This window comes from Salvelinus alpinus, chromosome 13 (assembly GCF_045679555.1).
Source record: "Salvelinus alpinus chromosome 13, SLU_Salpinus.1, whole genome shotgun sequence".
NCBI classification, from domain to species: Eukaryota; Metazoa; Chordata; class Actinopteri; order Salmoniformes; family Salmonidae; genus Salvelinus; species Salvelinus alpinus.
Genome location: NC_092098.1, coordinates 15,526,685 through 15,548,115, shown reverse-complemented (window position 1 = coordinate 15,548,115; position 21,431 = coordinate 15,526,685). Strand labels below are relative to the sequence as shown.

Below are 21,431 nucleotides of genomic sequence, written 5' to 3'. Positions count from 1 at the left end.
CCTTATAGGACACATCACTGCACTCTATAATCCTCTGTAAACTGGTCATCTCTGTATACCCGTCACAAGACCCACTGGTTGATGCTTATTTATAAAACCCTCTTAGGCCTCAATCCCCCCTATCTGAGATATCTACTGCAGCTCTCATCCTCCACATTCAACACCTGTTCCGCCAGTCACATTCTGTTAAAGGTCCCCAAAGCAAACACATCTCTGGGTCGCTCGTCTTTTCAGTTCACTGCAGCTAGCGACTGGAACGAGCTGCAACAAACACTCAAACTGTACAGTTTTATCTCAATGTCTTCATTCAAAGACTCAATCATGGACACTCTTACTGACAGTTGTGGCTGCTTTGCGTGATTTATTGTTGTCTCTACCTTCTTGCCCTTTGTGCTGTTGTCTGTGCCCAATAATGTTTGTACCATGTTTTGTACTGCTACATTTACATTACATTTAAGTCATTTAGCAGACGCTCTTATCCAGAGCGACTTACAAATTGGAAAGTTCATACATATTCATCCTGGTCCTCCCGTGGGGAATGAACCCACAACCCTGGCGTTGCAAGCGCCATGCTCTACCAACTGAGCCACATGCTACCATGTTGTGTTGCTACCATGCTCTGTTGTCATGTGTTACTGCCTTGCTATGTTGTTGTCTTAGGTCTCTCTTTATGTAGTGTTGTGTTATCTCTCTTGTCGTGATGTGTGTTTTGTCCTATATTATATTTTATTTATATTTTATTTTTAATCCCAGCCCTAGTCCCTGCAGGAGGCCTTTTACCTTTTGGTAAACTGTCATTGGGCGTCATTGTAAATAAGAATTTGTTCATAATTGACTTGCCAAGTTAAATAAAGGTTAAATAAAAAAATAAAAATGAAATCATGCTGCATTTTGAAAACGCCCGAGCGGCGTAGACGTTCGCTCCTCCCGTTCACTTCAGGTATGAACGGGCGTCACGGGCCATACTCCCTGTCTGTTTAGCCCGGTGCGGGTTCAACTAATCAAACTCCCTCAGGAACGAAGCGAAGTACATTTGACTCTGGCGAATCAGACCCAGAGTGTGAAAAACAGGGTGGGGGCAGAGATAGACCTTCGGGCAGACTGCACTGGTTCAGTCCGTATCCTAGGAACATGGCCGATGGTTAATGCTGGTGCTTAACCAGATGAGACAGTCAAAACTGTTTTGTTACATGAGAAGGTACAAGAAAATAAGTTTAAACTTGGCAAGGTGGTTAGCTAGCTACCGACCGTCGATCGAGCAGAGGGGGTGTTATTGGCTGGAGAAAAGGAAAACAACATGGCGGCCTTGGAGCTCGAATGGATCCCAGAGACACTGTACAACACTGCTATATCAGCAGTGGTGGACAATTACAGTCGATCGCGAAGAGATATTCGTTCCCTCCCTGAAAATATTCAATTTGATGTGTATTACAAGGTAAGTTCTTAGTCTAGTTTGCTAACTGACGTTATACAATGTGATGTTCCCGAGTTGATTCGTTTTAGCTAGCCAATTAACGTTACAGCTAACGTTGCAAACTCGTTACAAAGCAAATCAGCTGATTAACTTGCTTGCTAGCTATCCTGCTTAAAAGGTTAACAACAATATATTCCATTTAGCAGACGCTTTTATCCAGAGCGACTTGCAGTCATGCGTGTATACATTTTTACATGTGGGTGGTCCCAGGAATCGAACCCATTATCCTGGCGTTACAAACACCAAAGCTGGGGAACGATGGTATCTTATTAAGGGGAGAAGAAAAATGTGGGAAAAAATTAACATTTTTAAAATTGAGGCTTCGTCGTAATGTAAGTGTTTATTATTCATTTATTTATTATGGTAAGCTGAAAAACAATGAAAATGTAGTTTTTTCCCTCTGTTTAAGGAAGGGGAAGAGAGGACCCGAAGGTCTCCAGTTCGAATCCTGCCTCGGCCAGAAATAACATTTCTAAACAACTACCAAAAGTGTTAATTTTTTTCTCACATTGGTCAATATGAGTTAATGTTACGATTATGGTAGCATAATCGTTATATATGTGTTCTAATTAAGTTGGTTTATGTACTGTACTCCCGCAACCTTGTTTATGCAATTAGTGTCTTAAATGATCAGTTATCTGTTGCAGTGTCTTGTGGACTGCATATTACCTGATGTATTTATAATTACATCATATCTCTGAAACTTTACTCAGAGCCACATATGTTATTTAAAGTGAATAATGATTGACCTACAATCAAAAGTCATTCAAATAATTGGTTGAAATATAGAACCATGTTTATTAATGTGAAATGTCACACACACACAGTCCCTAGGGACCCAGGGTAATGAGTGGTTATGGCACTGCCTGATTCTGAGTGAATGACACAATCGGATCCAAACATATGACAACATCCATGCAAAACAGAGGAGAAAAACTAATTCTAAAAGTTCTAGGGCTCGATTTAATCAGATTAGCGTTGGTCAACACCCGCATAGCGGTTGTTTTGGCGGTATCGGAGGTGAAACTGTGTTAGAGCTTTCAAATTCACAAGCAGAACCTTGTTACCTTATCACCTACACTGCCATTGAATGCAACAAAACCACCCAACTTTATATCCAACAAATCCCATGCAGCCGTGTTAGAAACACTGAAATACGTGATGTTCTATAGTAGGCTATAGGCCCTACTCCTGACTAGACTGATAGGCTTTAAATCCCCCCATCCAAATTTACATGAAAATTATGCAAAAGCCTACACTTTCTAATGCTGTTTTGAACTTCTAATGCAGTAAGGATAATAAAGAAGGGAGTGGTTTATGACACATGAGCAACATTGGGTTAATGCTTGATCTGATTGAATCAAGCCCCTGGTTGTAGAAATAAGATAAAAAGGACTAGAGTACAGCAGAGTCTAATATGGAAACTATTGATGTGTTGCCACTTCTCAAACAATCAGGTTTTTTGCATGGGTGGAGTTGGCTGGCAGCAGACTGGGCTGTGGGTGAAGCAGGCCAGGTACTGGTGGCAGCAGACTTGGCGCTGGAGGAAGCAGGGTGGGTGGACTGTAGTGGGAGCATCCTGGGTGGGGCTGGGAGCAGAGAAGTCAGCAGTAGTGGTGGTGAAGTCATCCAGAAGACTACCAACTGTGGGGTCCGTTGCATGGTTCTCAAAATCAGTCTCCAAGTCGGGGAGGGTCCATGTCCTGCATATCCTTCCCAGTCTGCCTAAGCAGGTAGTCCACACCAATCAGCTCTCCTGAAAATGAAAAAAAGCAAAGCAAAACAAGGCAAAAATGTACTATTACTCACAATATCTTCATCATATCAATACACTGACGCGCAGTTTTGTTTCTGCCATGTTTTAATGTATATCATTATATTGGTTAAGAAATTACATTTCGGTATGTCTTAGAGGCTATAGCAGAGGAGAGCACTTAAGGTGTCGGCATGCTTCAGTTTGGCTGGCAGCTAGCCTAACCGACCAAGTATGCTTGCATACTCCCTTAAAAGACCTTCGCTTGAAAAAGTGGTACTGTTTGTCCATTTTGAGATGCCATTGCCAATATACACTTCCTCAAAATAGTCATTTAATTTGGACTTTTTTGCAGAGGAGACCTTAGTCGTGAAATTTTACGTCTAACTAAGATGTTTGGTGCAGTATTTCTTAATGAAATAATGTGCATGAAAACGGGTCGTCTCTTGTTGAATGACAGACTACTGAAGATTCCCAACAGTTGACCTCGGCTACCAACTTTGGCTTGCCTCAAGAAAAATAGTGTGCTCGACTAACCTTAAAAATGGAAAAATAAATGTCACAATGTTGTCATAATATATGCACAATCTATTCAAAAGCATGAGGGCGCCTTTAGAGGCTCTAGCAGAGAGCTCAGTTCCCTGAGAGACAACAGAGGCAGTGGTGGTCTTCACAGAGGCCCGTAGCTGGGGAGAAGAGCGAGGTGGTCTTCACAGAGGCCCGTTGCAGGGCTGGGGAGGAAGGGGAGGTGGTCTTCACAGAGGCCCGTTGCAGGGCTGGGGAGGAAGGGGAGGTGGTCTTCACAGAGGCCCGTTGCAGGGAAGGGGAGGTGGTCTTCACAGAGGCCCGTAGCAGGGAAGGGGAGGTGGTCTTCACAGAGGCCCGTAGCAGGGCTGGGGAGAAAGGCGAGGTGGTCTTCACAGAGGCCCGTTGCAGGGCTGGGGAGAAAGGCGAGGTGGTCTTCACAGAGGCCCGTTGCAGGGCTGGGGAGAAAGGCGAGGTGGTCTTCACAGAGGCCCGTTGCAGGGCTGGGGAGAAAGGCGAGGTGGTCTTCACAGAGGCCCGTAGCAGGGCTGGGGAGAAAGGTGAGGTGGTCTTCACAGAGGCCCGTTGCAGGGCTGGGGAGAAAGGCGAGGTGGTCTTCACAGAGGCCCGTAGCAGGGCTGGGGAGAAAGGTGAGGTGGTCTTCACAGAGGCCCGTTGCAGGGCTGGGGAGAAAGGCGAGGTGGTCTTCACAGAGGCCTGTTGCAGGGCTGGGGAGAAAGAGGAAAAGGTATAAGATTATTATGAAAATGATTTGAGCGTAAACCGTATTAAGAACAAATATGTAATCAAACAAGCTCTTGACAGGTTAAGCTATAGCTGGCACGATACACAAAAAATTATCACCGATCACTTATCGCAAGAATTTGGCTGATATCGTTCATTACGTTAATTAGCCGATATTAGAGAAATGTAAAGCTTGAAATGATATAAGTTTGCGAATATGGGTGATTTGTTATTGGGACAATTTTGTCAGCTCAATAAAAAAATTTTTTTTTTCACCTTTATTTAACCAGATAGGCCAGTTGAGAACAAGTTCTCATTTACAATTGCGACCTGGCCAAGATAAAGCAAAGCAGTTCGACACATACAACAACACAGAGTTACACATGGAGTAAAACAAACATACAGTCAATAATACAGTAGAAAAATAAGTCTATATACAATGTGAGCAAATGAGGTGAGATAAGGGAGGTAAAGGCAAAAAAAGGCCATGGTGGCGAAGTAAATACAATATAGCAAGTAAAACACTGGAATGGTAGATTTGCAATGGAAGAATGTGCAAATTAAAGATAGAAATAATGGGGTGCAAAGGAGCAAAATAAATACAGTAGGGGAAGAGGTAGTTGTTTGGGCTAAATTATAGATGGGCTATGTACAGGTGCAGTAATCTGTGAGCTGCTCTGACAGCTGGTGCTTAAAGCTAGTGAGGGAGATAAGTGTTTCCAGTTTCAGAGATTTTTGAAGTTCATTCCAGTCATTGGCAGCAGAGAACTGAAAGGAGAGGCGGCCAAAGGAGGAATTGGTTTTGGTGGTGACCAGAGAGATATACCTGCTGGAGCGCGTGCTACAGGTGGGGGCAGCTATGGTGACCAGCGAGCTGAGATAAGGGGGTACTTTACCTAGCAGGGTCTTGTAGATGACCTGGAGCCAGTGGGTTTGGCGACGAGTATGAAGTGAGGGCCAGCCAACGAGAGTGTACAGGTCGCAGTGGTGGGTATTATTATGGGGCTTTGGTGACAAAACGGATGGCACTGTGATAGACTGCATCCAATTTATTGAGTAGGGTATTGGAGGCTATTTTGTAAATGACATCGCCGAAGTCGAGGATCGGTAGGATGGTCAATTTTACGAGGGTATGTTTGGCAGCATGAGTGAAGGATGCTTTGTTGCGAAATAGGAAGCCAATTCTAGATTTAACTTTGGATTGGAGATGTTTGATGTGAGTCTGGAAGGAGAGTTTACAGTCTAACCAGACACCTAGGTATTTGTAGTTGTCCACATATTCTAAGTCAGAACCGTCCAAAGTAGTGATGCTGGACGGGCGGGCAGGTGCAGGCAGCGATCGGTTGAATAGCATGCATTTAGTTTTACTTGTATTTAAGAGCAGTTGGAGGCCACGGAAGGAGAGTTGTAATGGCATTGAAGCTCGTCTGGAGGGTTGTTAACACAGTGTCCAAAGAAGGGCAAGAAGTATACAGAATGGTGTCGTCTGCGTAGAGGTGGATCAGAGACTCACCAGCAGCAAGAGCGACATCATTGATGTATACAGAGAAGAGAGTCGGCCCAAGAATTGAACCCTGTGGCACCCCCATAGACACTGCCAGAGGCCCGGACAACAGGCCCTCCGATTTGACACTGAACTCTATCAGAGAAGTAGTTGGTGAACCAGGCGAGGCATTCATTTGAGAAAACAAGGCTATCGAGTCTGCCGATGAGGATGTGGTGATTAACAGAGTCGAAAGCCTTGGCCAGGTCAATGAATACGGCTGCACAGTATTGTTTCTTATCGATGGCGGTTAAGATATCGTTTAGGACCTTGAGCGTGGCTGAGGTGCCCACATGACCAGCTCTGAAACCAGATTGCATAGCGGAGAAGGTATGGTGGGATTCGAAATGGTCGGTAATCTGTTGACTTGGCTTTCGAAGACCTTAGAAAGGCAGGGTAGGATAGATATAGGTCTGTAGCAAGATTAAGCTACACTGAGTGGACAAAACATTAAGAACACCGTCTTAATATTGAGTTGCACCACCTTTTGCCCTCAGAACAGCCTCAATTCGTCAGGGCATGGACTACAAGGTGGTAAGTCTTCCCCAGGGATGCTGGCCCGTGTTTCTCATGATCTTTTCAAATTGGCTGGATGTCAAGAAATGTGGACCATTCTTGATACACACGGGAAACTGTTGAGCGTGAAAACCCAGCAGCGTTTTAGTTCTTGACAAACTCAAACTGGTGTGCCTCACACCTACTACCATACCCTGTTCAAAGGTACTTCAATATTTTGTCTGCCCATTCGCCTTCTGAGTGGCACACATACACAATACGTCTCAATGCTTAAAAATCCTTATGTAACCGGTCTCCTCCCCTTCATCTACACTGATTGAATTGGATTTAATAGGTTACATCAATACGGGATCATATCTTTCACCTGGTCAGTCTGTCATGGAAAGAGCAAGTGTTCTTAATGTTTTGTACACTCAGTGTATATCATTTTTATCCAAACAGGCTTCCTAGGCACATGCTGAAATTATAAAGGAAGTAAAGAAATAAAAATGTATTTGAATACTGACAATACGGTCATGTGAGATTTAAAACGTGACAATAGTTTTTCTCCATGTTTTGATGAATGTTAGTTCTAGGTGTTAGTTCTAAAAGGACCATGGTGCATGATGTAGTAAGTAAAAGGCCACTCGCAGACAGCGGTTTGGGGCACTTGCAGACGTTGTTTATGGGCGGGACACTCAGAGGCTGGTCCAAGTGTGGGGGCACTCACAGAGGTCGTAGACAACTTGGCCAGGCTACAGACAACTAGTGTCTGTTTAAAATATATATATTAGTTACATTTGAAGGTTGTACTGTTATAAAAACCAATCAAATTTTATTGGTCACATACACGTGTTTAGCAGATGTTATTGCTGGTGTAGCGAAATGCTTGTACTTCAAGTTCCGACAGTGCAGCAATATCTAACAAGTAATATCTAACAATTTCACAACATGTACCCAATAAACACAAATCTAAGTAAAGGAATTGAATAAGAATATATGGACGAGCAATGTCAGAGCAGCATAGACTAAGGAGCAGTGGAAACGTGTTCTCTGGAGTGATGAATCACGCTTCACCATCCGGCAGTCTGACGGACTAATCTGGGTTTGGCAGATGCCAGTAGAACACTACCTGCCCCAGTGCGTAGTGCCATCTGTAAAGTTTGGTGAAGGAGGAATAATGGTCGGGTTGTTTTTCATGGTTCGGGCTAGGCCCCTTAGTTCCAGTGAAGGGAAATCTTAACGCTACAGCATACAATGACATTCTAGACGAGTCTGTGCTTCCAACTTTGTGGCAACAGTTTGGGGAAGGCCCTTACAGGTTTCAGCATGCACCCGTGCACAAAGCGACGTCATTACAGAAATGGTTTGTCGATTGGTGTGGAAGAACTTGACTGGCCTGCGCAGAGCCCCAACCTCAACCCCATCAAACACCTTTGGGGTGAATTGGAACGCCAATTGTGAGCCAGGCCTAATCCCCCAACATCAGCGGCCAACCTCACTAATGCTCTTGTGGCTGATGAAAGCAAGTCCCCAACATGTAGTGGAAAGCCTTCTCATAAGAGTGGAGGCTGTTATAGCAGCAAAGAGGGGACCAACTCCGTATTAATGCCATGAATTTGGAATGAGATGTTCGACGAGCAGGTGTCCACATACTTTTGGTCATGTAGTGTAAAACGGTATGTTTTCTAGATGAACACACAGTTCAAATGTCACAGGCCTATGCATGTTTTGCCATTTAACTCTTGTCATAACCATACCACTTCTGCCTCGGAGCTGGCCTGTTGCCTGCATTGGCAGGCTTATGGGTCTTTTTAGGCATCTGAAACCAACAGGATGAATGTATCACACTAGCACAAGAACAATTAGCAAACCTAATGTGAACTAGGCTAATGTAGTCAGCCTAAAAGAATACACTGTGTTATTGGAAAACAAGTCCGTATTCAAGCAAGTAGGCTCATTGCAAATTTGTAAGCTAGGCTATATCATGGACTGACTGATTTAAAAAAAAAACATGACATAGATGTGTAAGTTGCATTCGCTAAAGCTGTTTATAACTAGAAGTTTGTCCCCTGGATATCAAAGCATTATCTAATATAGCTGGCATAATCTAGCTAGCTAGTCAAAAGAAAGTCAGGTGACACTGACAGCTCCCCCCATTGAAAGTGGATGCTACTGTGACGTTACCAAATGATATGTGACCGTACTGTAAGCTGTTTATACATGGCTAGCTAGCCAACAAACTTAGCTAGCTGAAAATAATTTACCCAAATGGGCAATAACCTTGTTAACGTTAGCAGATTGCATGATATTTTAGCTCTCACAAACTTTGGCAGTACTCTTGCCTATGAAAACAAATGTTAGAGCTACTGTAATGTTACTGTACAGTTACCATGCTAGCTAGCTTGCCAGGCAGCTAAGCTAACCACTTTCCACAGGGTGATCTTGATGCTCCTTTACGGTACATATTGAGGGTCTTATTCTGGTGACATGACGATACTTGACTGCTGTTTTGACAAATAAAAAATATTCTCGCTCTTATCCATAATAATTTCATCATGTAAGCTAGCCTACCCACACAGCCTACCTGCACTGTACCCACACAGCCTACCTGCACTGTACCCACACAGTCTACCTGCACTTTATCTGCGAGCTGTTGGCTAGAGCACACGTGCCAAGACCAGAGTAGACACGTTTGCTATTAAACGCAACTTTTTGAGGAAAAACTATCGGTTGAGTTGAAAATGTAAGTGTACACAAAAATGTGTTTCCATATTTCGGAAACGCCACTGGTGTGTGAATGCGCACATTTTCTTCATGCAGATTTTAGAATATTCGCATGAAAGTCTGTGACCAGTTGGATGGAAACCTAGCTTCTGACACTCCTGTGCTTTTTTTGCTATCCTAACTTTGTCTTCATGTTTCTCCAGCTGTACCAGCAGGGTCGGCTCTGCCAGCTGGGAGGGGAGTTCTGTGAGCTGGAGGTGTTTGCCAAAGTTCTAAGGGCATCTGACAAAAGGTACTTTGCTCGTGTGTGTATATACATTTCATATTCTGTATGGTAATCTGACTTCATGATCATGTGAAGCAAAAGGGATATGATGATCCTCGAGCCAACCTTGAATGTCAATGTCACACATTTTGACCGGTTCTCATGTATGTTTGTATCACGTCGTCATGCCCGGTCTTTGTGTGTGTGCGTGCAGACACCTCCTGCACCATTGCTTCCAGGCCCTGATGGATCATGGGGTGAAAGTGGCTTCTGTCCTGGCCAACTCCTTCAGCCGCCGCTGCTCCTACATTGCAGAGTCTGATGCCCATGTGAAAGAGAAGGCCATTCAGTTTGGCTTTGTTTTAGGTAGGCACCCGCACCCATCAACTTTCTTTACCATTTTGTGTCTGATTGTACTAATGTTGACCCTGTCCTGTAGGTGGCTTTCTGTCTGATGCAGGTTGGTATGGTGATGCAGAGAAGGTGTTTCTGTCGTGTCTGCAGCTGTGCACACTGCATGACGAGGTGCTTCACTGGTACCGGGCTGTGGAGTGCTGTGTCAGGTCAGTGGGTCACAGAGCGTTAGTATATTCGGCTCCAATTCTAGTTCTATGGCTGGTTACTCTTAGTCTGTATTTTTCCACAAAAGCTTACCAGATTCACTAATTTCTCTTAGGTTGCTTCATGTCCGGAATGGCAACTGCAAGTACCATCTTGGTGAAGAGACTGTCAAGCTGGCCCAGTTGTATATGGACAAATTGGCCAAACATGGTCATCAGGCCAACAAAGCTGCGCTCTATGGAGAGCTGTGTGCGCTGCTCTTTGCTAAGAGCCACTATGATGAGGTATGTTGCCTGGTAAAGATATATCAATTGGTTCTGTTAGATTGTTTTTGGTGTTCTGGTTTTTCATGTAGATCTCATCACTGATATTGTCTTTTGCAGGCCTACAGGTGGTGCATAGAGGCAATGAAAGAAATCACAGTGGGTTTGCCTGTTAAAGTTGTGGTAGATGTCCTGAGGCAGGCCTCCAAGGTACGAGTGTTCCCTTTTCCTGTGTTATAGACATGTCTATGAATGTATAAATAAATACTTTTTGAGATGTCCCCATACTATTGTCACTGCAGTACTCTGTTAGTCATAGATACTGCTTCGGACTTTAGTTAGTAGGGATGTAACGATTCACCAATACGCATTGGTCCCAGATACAAGTGCTTTGGTCTGCGGACCCCAAACCGATCCAAATGTAGCATACATTGCTCAGAAAATCGATTCAAACGTTACGAATCGCATTCACATTTGTTTTTTATGCTGGTTCACTAACATTTATTACATTAATTCTGTGCTTTCAGAAACTATTCAGGCCCCTTGACTTTTTCCAAATGTTGTTACAGCCTGATTTAAAAATTGATTTAAATTTACACAAAAAATTCAATGGCCTACACACACAATACCCCATAAAGTCAGTGGAATTATGTTTTTTTATTTATTTTTTTACAAATTAATTAAATGCTGAAATGTCTTTAGTAAATAAGTATTCAATCCCTTCTTATGGCAACCTCATCTGTACCTCACACATACAATTATATGTAAGGCCCCTCATTCGAGCACTGAATTTCAACCACAAAGACCAGGGAGCTTTGCCTCGCAAAGAAGGGTACCTATAGGTAGAAGTGTAAAAAATAAAAGTCTAAAATAAAAATCAGACATTGAGTATCCCTTTGAGCATGGTCAAGTTTTTCATTATACTTTGGATGGTGTATCAATACACCCAGTCACTACAAAGACACAGGCATCCTTCTTAACGCAGTTGACGGAGAGGAAGGAAACCACTCAGGGATTTCACCATGAGGCCAATGGTGACTTTTTTTAATGGTTGTGATAGGAGAAAATTGAGGATGAATCAACAACATTGTAGTTACTCCACAATACTAACCTAAATGACAGCGTAAAAAGAAGGAAGCCTGTACAGAATAAAAATATTCCAAAACATGCATCCAGTTTGCAACAAGGCACTGAAGTAATACTGCAACTGTGGCAAATTTGTCCTTAATACAAAGTATAATGTTTTTGTGGCTAATACAACACATTGCTAAGTACCACTCTACATATTTTCAAGCATAGTGGTGGCTGCATCATGTTATGGGTATGCTTGTCATCGTTAAGGACTATGGAGTTTTTCAGGATAAAAAATAAACGACTGGAGCTAAGCACAGGCAAAATCCTAGAGGAAATCCTGGTTCAGTCTGCTTTCCACCAGATACAGGAAGGTTAAAACACCTTTCAGCAGGACAATGACCTAAAACACAAGGCCAAATCTACTCAAGTTACTTATCAAGAAGAAAGTGAATTTTGTTGCCAAGTTATAGTTTTGGTTTAAATCTACTTCAAAATGGTTGTCTAGCAATGATCAACAACAAATTTGATGGTGCTTGAGGAATTTTGAAGATAATAATGGACAAATGTTGCACAATCCATGTGTGGAACGCTCTTAGAGACTTACCCAGAAAGACTCGCAGCTGTAATCACTGATAAAGGTGCTTCTACAAAGTATCAACTCGAGGGCGTGAATACTTATGTAAACGAGAGTTATGTATTTCATTTAAAGTTTGTAACAATTTCTAAAAACTTGTTTTCACTTTATCATTATGCGGTATTGTGTGTAGATGGGTAAGAATCTATTTAATCAATTTTGAATGTGTAACAAGTCAAGGGGTATGAATACTTTCTAAAGGGCACTGTACCTCATCTTCTGTGACAACCAATGCATCCGCTCTCCTTCAGTGTCGAACTGCATGTAACTGTGTTGACGGTCATTGATCTACAAGTCATTTTGCATGCAGAACAACCCCAGGCAATAACAGTAGACTAGTCAAACTGCGCACTGTACCCAGCTTGGCGTTCTGACCAATGCGAGGTTGGCGGCCTGATCTTGCACATCTGCGCAGCACCTTCAGTATTCAAATGCTAAAATGGCATGCGTGATATTAAGCTTTATTCGTTGAGTGCATTCGGAAAGTATTCGGACCCCTTCACTTTTTCCACATTTTGTTACATTACAGCCTTATTCCAAAATAAATTACATTCATTATTTTCCATGTCAATCTACACACAGTACCCACCCCATAATGACAAGGCAAAAACAGTTTTTTTTGTAATTTTTTTGAAAAATTATTAAAAAAAATAAAAAAAACTACATTTACATAAGTATTCAGACCCTTTGCTATGAGACTCGAAATTGAGCTCCGGTGCATCCTGTTTCCATTGATCATCCTTGAGATGTTTCTACAACTTGATTGGAGTCCACCTGTGGTAAATTCAATTGATTGGACATGATTTGGAAAGGCACACACCTGTCTATTGTCCATAGGATTCCGAGACAGGATTGTGTCAAGGCACAGATATGGGGAAGGTTACCAAAACATTTCTGCAGCATTGAAGGTCCCCAAGAACACAGTGGCCTCCATCCTTCTTAAATGAAAGAAGTTTAGAACCACCAAGACTCTTCCTAGAGATGGCCGCCCGGCCAAACTGAGCAATCGAGGGAGAAAAGGGCAGTCTGGTCAAAGCTCCAGAGTTCCTGTGGAGATGGGAGATCCTTCCAGAAGGACAACCATCTCTGAAGCACTCCACCAATCAGGCCTTTATGGTAGAGTGGCCAGATGGAAGCCACTCCTCAGTAAAAGGCACATGACAGCCCGCTTGGAGTTTGCCAAAAGGCACCTAAAGGACTCTCAGACCATGAGAAACAAGATTCTCTGGTCTGATGAAACCAAGATTGAACTCTTTGGCCTGAATGTCAAGCATCACCTCTGGAGGAAACCAGGCATGAATGTTTATGCAACAAATATTAGTCTATCGCATCTATTCATTTTCTAATTAAACCAAATCTTACCGAATCATTTCAAACTAAAATGTATGGTTCCTGTATCGTATCAGAGCCCATGTACTGTATCTCGATACGTATCGAATTTTCTGGGAAAGATGCACATCCCTAGTAGTTTGAACTTAGTGTGGTTTCATGCCTTTGTGTTTGGACCAACAGGCCTGTGTGGTAAAGAGGGAGTTCAGTAAGGCAGAGCAGCTGATAAAACATGCTGTTTTCCTGGCACGGTAAGTTAGGTTCACCACACTTTTTGTTTGTGTGTTGTAGTCCTTGTCTCTGTCTCCTTCAGTAATGTCTGTTTCCTTATTGTTTCTGCAGTGAGCATTTTGGACACAAGCATCCCAAATATTCAGACACTCTCCTTGATTATGGGTTTTATTTGCTGAATGTGGATAACATCTGCCAATCAGTTGCAATATACCAGGTGAGTGAGTCAGTCTGAGATGTCGATAGACAGCAGAGAGGGTGTATCAGATGTGTGATATTGAAACTGTGTTAATATTCCAGACGGCTCTAGATATCCGGCAGTCGGTTTTCGGGGGAAAGAATATCCACGTGGCCACAGCACACGAGGACCTGGCATACTCCTCCTATGTCCATCTGTACAGCTCTGGCAAATTTGACAACGCGCTGTGAGTAAACAACCAGGGGTACTAGGACCCCTGGGGGTACTTGGCCTATCCACAGGGGGTATTTGAAGACTCATGAGACCATAGCTTTACTGGTAAAATGGACATGAGGGGTTACTTCTAGTGAACTCCAGGCAGAGCAAAATTCAGTTGGTGGTACAGTAACCGAGAAAGGTTGGAAACCACTGCTGTAAGGTACTTGTTGTCCATTTGATGTTATGTATGTACTTTTAGTCTCTCTTGTATTTGGAAGTTCATGCAGGCCAATTGCAGTGTCCCTCCCAAAAGTGATGTTCCTGCCTTATTTTGTTTCCTAGGAAATGTTTGTGCTTTAGCTACTGTGGCACATCTGTTTCTCTGCTGTGCCCCCTGGGTATGTTGTGTACAGATTCCACGCAGAGAGGGCCATAGACATCATCACTCACATTCTCCCTGAGGATCATCTGCTACTGGCCTCCTCCAAAAGAGTCAAAGGTAAAACGGCTTTCACAACCATCTGTTTACTCCTGTCCCACGTTGTCCGTGATGGGCACGAGGATGTCTGTGACAACTGCTGCCGAGTCAGTTACGGAAGAGGAGTTGTTTTATTTTGGAGGAGAGGTCCGTGTTATTTGGATTAGATCAGTTGATACCTTTTCATCTTTCATTTCCTGACTAACTTGAGGTGTACGTCTGACTCTCTGTACCTCTTCTGACTGTGCTGTGCTGCTCACTCAGCTCTGATCCTGGAGGAGATCGCTATTGACTGCCACAACAAGGAAACGGAGGAGAGGCTGCTCCAGGATGCCCATGACCTCCACCTCTCCTCTCTCCAGCTGGCCAAGAAAGCCTTCGGGGAGTTTAATGTTCAGACAGCGAAACACTATGGCAACCTGGGCCGCCTCTACCAATCCATGAGGAAGTTCAAGGTCAGAATCAGATCATCCCTCCCTTCCAACCCCTGAGACAAGTGTCTGTAGAAAGCATGCAGAAGGTGACCTGTGACACACTTTCATCATAAACTGCCATCCAAATGTTCTCCACAGTGTTTACGAACCCTGTGACCCACTTTTGGAGCAGGAATCTGCTCTCTAAGTAGGCTAAAATGTCACAGAGGCTCTGGGGTTTAATGGTAGCTGAAAAGCTGTATACAGACCCCAAGGCTGTGGATGACTGGGAGATCTCATCTGTTTCTGTTTTTTAGGAGGCAGAGGAGATGCACATCAAGGCCATCCAGATCAAGGAGCAGCTTCTGGGTCAGGAGGACTATGAGGTGGCTCTGTCTGTGGGCCACCTAGCCTCTCTCTACAACTACGACATGAACCAGTATGAAGATGCTGAGAGGCTCTACCTGCGCTCCATCGCTATCGGTCAGTCACTAGGCTAGATGGAGTCTATTTTACCGTTGTACTCTTCTTTTGTAATCTATTCTTCCTCATCGTTCTATTCGATATTCTTACCAGTATGTGTGTTTCTCCCCTGCAGGTAAGAAGCTGTTTGGCGAGGGCTACAGTGGACTGGAATACGACTACAGGGGCCTAATTAAACTGTACAACTCTGTGGGGAACTATGAGAAAGTCTTTGAGTACCACAATATTTTATCCAATTGGAACCGGCTGAGGGACCGGCAGTTTGCTGTGGCTGATGCCCTGGAGGACGTCAACACCAGCCCCCAGGCCACAGAGGAGGTGGTGCAGTCCTTCCTACTGTCACAGAACCATGGGGCCGGACCACCTGCTTAGGCTTCCTACACAGACACATGCACACACATGCCCACACGCAGATAGAAACGCTAAGGTGTTCACAGCTCGCTTAAATCTATTGAACACACCCTCTCCACATCAAGTTACACAGTTGGCCTTGCAATCTGCCAACTGGCTTTAGGGAAATGCACTATGGCCTGTGGAATGCATCTGATCCAGTCTTTTTGTCGTTCTCCTGTGATCTACCCTACAGAGAACATTTGATGGGAGGATTCACTTGCTATACACTTTGCATTAACTAACACCGCTTTCATCACCGTCAGTCTTCTGTTAGAGGAATTGAGTCCAGGGGGGAAAGAAAACAATGAGAACATAGTGTTTTATAGAATAGTACATGGGTTTTGTTTTCTGCTTCATTTTTGGTCAGAGCTTGCCCTTTATTGACCATTGATGTCTCCTGTAAGCATGGATTCAGCACCTCTTGGCTTTTTGCTTTGGTCAATTATAAAGAGCCAGAGTGACTTTTTCTGGGTGCAATCCTTCTGTTATTGTGCTAATGTCATGAGGGAGTTTACAACACCTTTCATCCGTGGACCAAATCTTCAGTTCTATTTCTTTTTGGAACACCTGTTTCTGCCTCTAAAGATGTTGTTGGTGCAGTCCTTCATGCATGCGTTTAAAGGTTGTCTGTGATTTGATGAATTTGAAATGCACCAGCATGTGTATTGAATTGAAGCACAATTGTGCTCAATAGATTCATTGTTGGACCACTGACTTATGGAATATTTGAAAGTGTACGTTAGAGTACCTTTGTGGAATTAAAATGGCAAGTATTTATAAGGAATTTCATGAAGCTAAACCAAAAACAAGTCAGCTAAAACCTGCTATTGAGATGACTCCCTCCCTGTCTTCCAGTGCAAATGCTCAGACAGACCCTCAAAACACAACGTTAACAATATAATAGGTCTCGTGTTTTCATTTTAGAATGAGATGGTAAAGGTAGTAGTGCTAGTGAAGGGTTACCTAGTGCAAAGTTAAGTAATAATGTACCCCATTTTGTATGGACTAGGTAAATAGAACGTATTGCCTTGCTTTTAAACATGCATGTCTGTCTCATGGCTGTTAATTTTACATGTGCTGTTATAGTCCTACTGAAGTCCAAGCCTTAGCCTTAAAGGACGATCAGCCCAAGGTGCTCTTGCTCTGGTTATTAGCATGCTTGCTTTCCATATGCAGACAGAGACAGGAAGTCACATGTTTGACCTGACATGCACTACATGGCCAAAATGATGTGGACATCCCTTCAAATTAGTGGATTTGGCTATTTCAGCTACACCCGTGCTGACAGGTGTATAAAATCAAGGACACAGCCATGCAATCTCTAAGGACAAACATTGGCAGTAGAATGGCCCATATTGAAAAGCTCAGTGACTTTCAACGTGGCACCATCGTAGGATGCCACCTTTCCAACAAGTCAGTTTGTCAAGTGTCTGCCCTGCTATAGCTGCTATGGTCAACTGTAAGTGCTGTTATTGTGAAGTGGAAATGTCTAGGGGCAACAACGGCTCAGCCACGAAGTGGTTGGCCACACAAGCTCACAGAACAGGAGTGTAGTGCATAAAAATGGTCTCCTTGGTTGCAACGCTCTCTACCGAGTTCCAAACTGCCTCTGGAAGCAACGTCCGCACAAGAGCTGTTCGTCGGGAGCTTCATCAAATTAAGCTTCATGAAATGGGTTTCCATGGCCGAGCAGTTGCACACAAGCCTAAGATCACCATGCGCAATGCCAAGCGTTGGCTGGCGTGGTGTAAAGCTCGCCGCCATTGGATTCTGGAGCAGTGGAAACGCGTTCTCTGGATTGATGAATCATGCTTCAGCATCTGGCAGTCCGACGGACTAATCTGTTTGGCGGATTCCAGGAGAACACTACCTGCCCCCAATGAATAGTGCCAACTGTAAAGTTTGGTGGAGGAGGAATAATGAACTGGGGCTGTTTTTTGTGGTTTGGGCCAGGCCCCTTAGTTCCAGTGAAGGGGAATCTTAACACTACAGAATACAATGACATTCTAGATGATTATGTGCTTCCAACTTTGTGGCAACAGTTTGGGGAAGGCCCTTTCCGGTTTCAGCATGCCCCTGTGCACAAAGCGAGGTTTTTATCGGCGTGGAAGAATTTGACTGGCCTGCGCAGAGCCCTGACCTCAACCCCATCGAAAACCTTTGGGATGAATTTGAACGCCAACTGCTAGCCAGACCTAATCGCCCAACATCAGTGCCCGACCTCACTAATGCTCTTGTGGCTCAATGGAAGCAAGTCCCCGCAGCAATGTTCCAACATCTAGTAGAAAGCCTTCCCAGAAGAGTGGAGGCTATGATAGCAGCAAAGGGGAGATCATATCCATCTTAATGCCCATGAATTTGGAACGAGATGTTCGAACAGATGTCTACATACTTTTGGCCATGTATTGTCTCTTCAAGCTAAGACTGATCATGTTGTTCTCAAATCAAGGACACCCAGTCCTTCTGAGGGAAGACCGCCAGCACTGTTTGTCAGCCAGCTTTACTCAACAGCTTTGTTGTGAAAAGTATTGCACCATGGGTGATGAATTAGGATGAACCGAGTTCAAGCTTAGAGACAGAAGGTGACAGGGAAGGCCGTTCTGAGGCAGATCAAGGGACAGCCATCTTAAAATCTGAACAGGTGAAGCAAATGGACATTCTCAAATGTCAACCCTTTTACCCCCAAGTGCTTTGCCTGTGTACATCTGAAAATAAAAACATTTTAGATTTAGGAAATTGGATGTTCAAAAAAGTTATCCACCTCCTTGTAAACTGGGGTGGCTGGTATATGGTTGTCTATGTCCCTAGTTTTGTTTACAAGGCTTTAATTGTTTCTGGTGAATGTTACTGTTTGGGTCTGAATATCTAATGGTATTTGTGATTGCTGCACACATGAATTTGGGGCTGAGCCTCCCTGTCCTTTACATCTGTCAGTGTCAGCAAGACTGCTATAAGATTCATTGAAGACGTCTCTGGAATAAGGCATAGCTCTCAATCAGGAATTTCATCTTTGTATGTTATAGGTGGAACATCTATTGAGAGTTGATCACTTCTAGACACGTTTTCCACTGAAACTGGAGCAAATGCAGCCCATGTAGCTTTTTTTATTTAGTTTTTATTACGTGCTGTCTATATCCTCACATGCATTGCAAGGCGCCAGCCTTTTGTAAAGCACATTTATTTCCACACTAACATTTTAACCGTTGCTCACTCTGAAACTCCCATGTAAATAGAAGATTGTCTAATTCTAGAAGTATAACTATGGGCAAGTTTCACAGACCTACATTAAGCCCACTCTTGGACTAAATTGTACTTTTGAATAAGACTATGATGACTGTTATGGCTAAACTTCATTTTAAAAGGTTTGCATCAGAAACGACCCTGTATTTCATCCATAGTTAGTTAAACAATGTTCTTGAAATTTTAAGGTCTTTATTATCGAAAGGTAATTTGGCCAACTCCTGGAATCATTTAATCTTGGTCTGTGAAACTGGCCCTAAATGTGTTTTTAAAAGAGGAGGTTACACACAAACACATTTTGAGTTTAGGTATGACTCAGAAGTATTTGCAGAACTAGATTGCAGATATTCCATACATGCTGTATCAGAGTTTTTAAAGAACTGTGCTGTGCATTAATCTTTTGAGATATTGTATTTATTGTATACTGCGTGAAGTGCTGCCTGCTGCATAGGTGTGGATACAGTCCTCTAGTAAGAGTGGCTTTAGTGGTTGTTCATCATGACATCCATGGCTACCCAGAAAGGTAAGAGGAAATTGGTGGAATGTGTGTACTGAGAACATGTAAATAATTTTCATTTTATGTTCTGCCTTCTGCAGTACCCCTAAATTTGAACAGATGGCAACAGTGACAGACAGATGGCAACAGGTCAGCCCATTATTCTGTCATAGGATGGGATCTTTAAATGAAATTGCACAAACAATATGAAATGAAAGGACTTTCAGTAATCTCCTTTTGTTTCATATCAACACTACTGTGTTTTTGTACATTTTTTCATTAACATTTTACAAAGCTCTGAAAAGATGAAGGAATATTGACATGTCTATGAATTAAAAAGATACATGTAAATGTCGACATCATCATTAGTGTCAGTGCGCTTTTTTATGGATAGATCAACGTTATTTGGCTTGTGTAACGCAATGCACCACCATTAAATGATATTAAACTTGTTTGTACATTATGAATCTGTGTCGGTTATTCTTTGGCAATAACACAAACTTACTAAAGTCAGTAAGTCTTGATTATGTAAACTTGCTGAAATATTTCAAGGGCTTTGATGAACTGCATCCAGCTGCAGCCCCGTAGCAGCCTGTAACTAAAACTAGCCTGTCACTAAACCAATACTATCGCCGTCTACTGGCCGTGGTTAATCCCTACCACATACATGCGAACTCCTTTTTTTTCTCGGTCCTTGCTGTCCGGGAATCCTTGGGACGTCCCCACCCCATTTAAATTGAAAGGTAAAATGATAATTTCCCTTTATAATCATCCTTTCCTAGCTTCCTTTCCTACTTTATTAGCATCCTTTCATCCTTTCCTAATTTAGGGAATGAAACTATGTCCCTTTCCTTAGCTCCTTTCCTTGTTACCTAGCTCCCTTCTTCCTTTCCTAACTACTGGCCGTGGCACAAATAGAACATTGAGCCAGATGTTTCATCGGATTTATAGATCTGAAGTATCCTGCTGGCGTTTCCACTCACCACCAAATATGGTGATGATAGGAAGCCCAGTGGTCGGCAGTGAGAGAAGATGGAGCGAGATGGATTTTGGCCGACTTTCTGCTCATTTTCTCATCGATGAAACATTTGATTTCAAAACAGTTTTCTATTCCCAAAACGAACATTTGTTGCCAACAGAGTTGACTAAGTTTTGTACACCTTACAATATGCAAAATTAAAATAATAATATATATATATAAACAAATAAAAATAAAAAAGGATGTTGTTCAGAATCAGTGCAAGCGCGAATTGAGTTATTGCACATGCGCACTTCACAGAGTAGGCGCTCCCTAATGTCAATATAAAATACATGCTAGATTAGGACCTGCCCAGGCCTGTAGGAACGAGCCAATAGGCACTCGCCAGCTGCTCGTTCTGCCAACTATGAAAGAAGGAAAAGAAAGGGACGAGGAAGAGAGGAAAGGGTTCTAGGAAAGAAAATGAGGAAATTAAAGGAAAGAGAATAGGAAGCAAGCAAAGGGAGCTAGGAAAGGAGGAAAGGAGCTAGGAAAATAAAAAAGATAAGAAAGCGAGATTGGGAAGGAAGCGAGGAAATGGGGGTAGGGGAGAATAGGAAGCCAGGAAAGAAGGAAAGGAAGCTAGGAAAAGAAAGGAGATAGGGAAGGAGAAGAGGAAAGGAGTTAGGGAAAGAAAGGAATCTAGGAAAGAAGCTAGGAAAGGAGGAAAAGAAGGGAGCTAGGAAAGGACAAAAGGAAAGGGAGAGTGGAAAGGACAAAAGGAAAGGGAGCAAGGAAAGGAATCTAGGAAAGAAAATTATGGAAGAAAGGGAAGAAGGAAAAGGAAGAAGGAAAGGGAGCTAGGAAAGGTGGAAATTAGCTAGGAAAGGAGATAAGGAAAGAACTATGGATGGAGTTGAGGAAAGGAAGCTAGGAAAGAAAAGGAAGCTAGGAA

General features: G+C 43.1%; 1 protein-coding gene across 1 annotated transcript; it reads left to right on the top strand.

Annotated features, from left to right (window-relative positions):
* The first annotated feature begins 1,116 nt into the window (after positions 1-1,116).
* LOC139537184 (amyloid protein-binding protein 2) lies at positions 1,117-19,078 on the top strand. Its single transcript, XM_071338207.1, has 13 exons — positions 1,117-1,435; positions 9,465-9,553; positions 9,741-9,892; positions 9,966-10,089; positions 10,203-10,371; positions 10,471-10,560; positions 13,571-13,638; positions 13,730-13,835; positions 13,919-14,043; positions 14,429-14,514; positions 14,758-14,948; positions 15,224-15,389; positions 15,505-19,078. The coding sequence occupies exons 1-13, from the start codon at positions 1,298-1,300 to the stop codon at positions 15,759-15,761; spliced, it is 1,761 nt and encodes a 586-aa protein (XP_071194308.1). The 5' UTR covers positions 1,117-1,297; the 3' UTR covers positions 15,762-19,078.
* Positions 19,079-21,431: the final 2,353 nt, after the last annotated feature.

What these genes read in the sequence shown, in the direction of transcription:
- LOC139537184 (XM_071338207.1), top strand. Translation starts at nt 1,298, where the DNA reads ATGGCGGCCTTGGAGCTCGAATGGATCCCAGAGACACTGTACAACACT. An exon ending in CTAAGGGCATCTGACAAAAG is followed by an intron (nt 9,554 to 9,740) that starts GTACTTTGCTCG and finishes GTGTGCGTGCAG; the next exon opens with ACACCTCCTGCACCATTGCT. An exon ending in AATCAGTTGCAATATACCAG is followed by an intron (nt 13,836 to 13,918) that starts GTGAGTGAGTCA and finishes TTAATATTCCAG; the next exon opens with ACGGCTCTAGATATCCGGCA.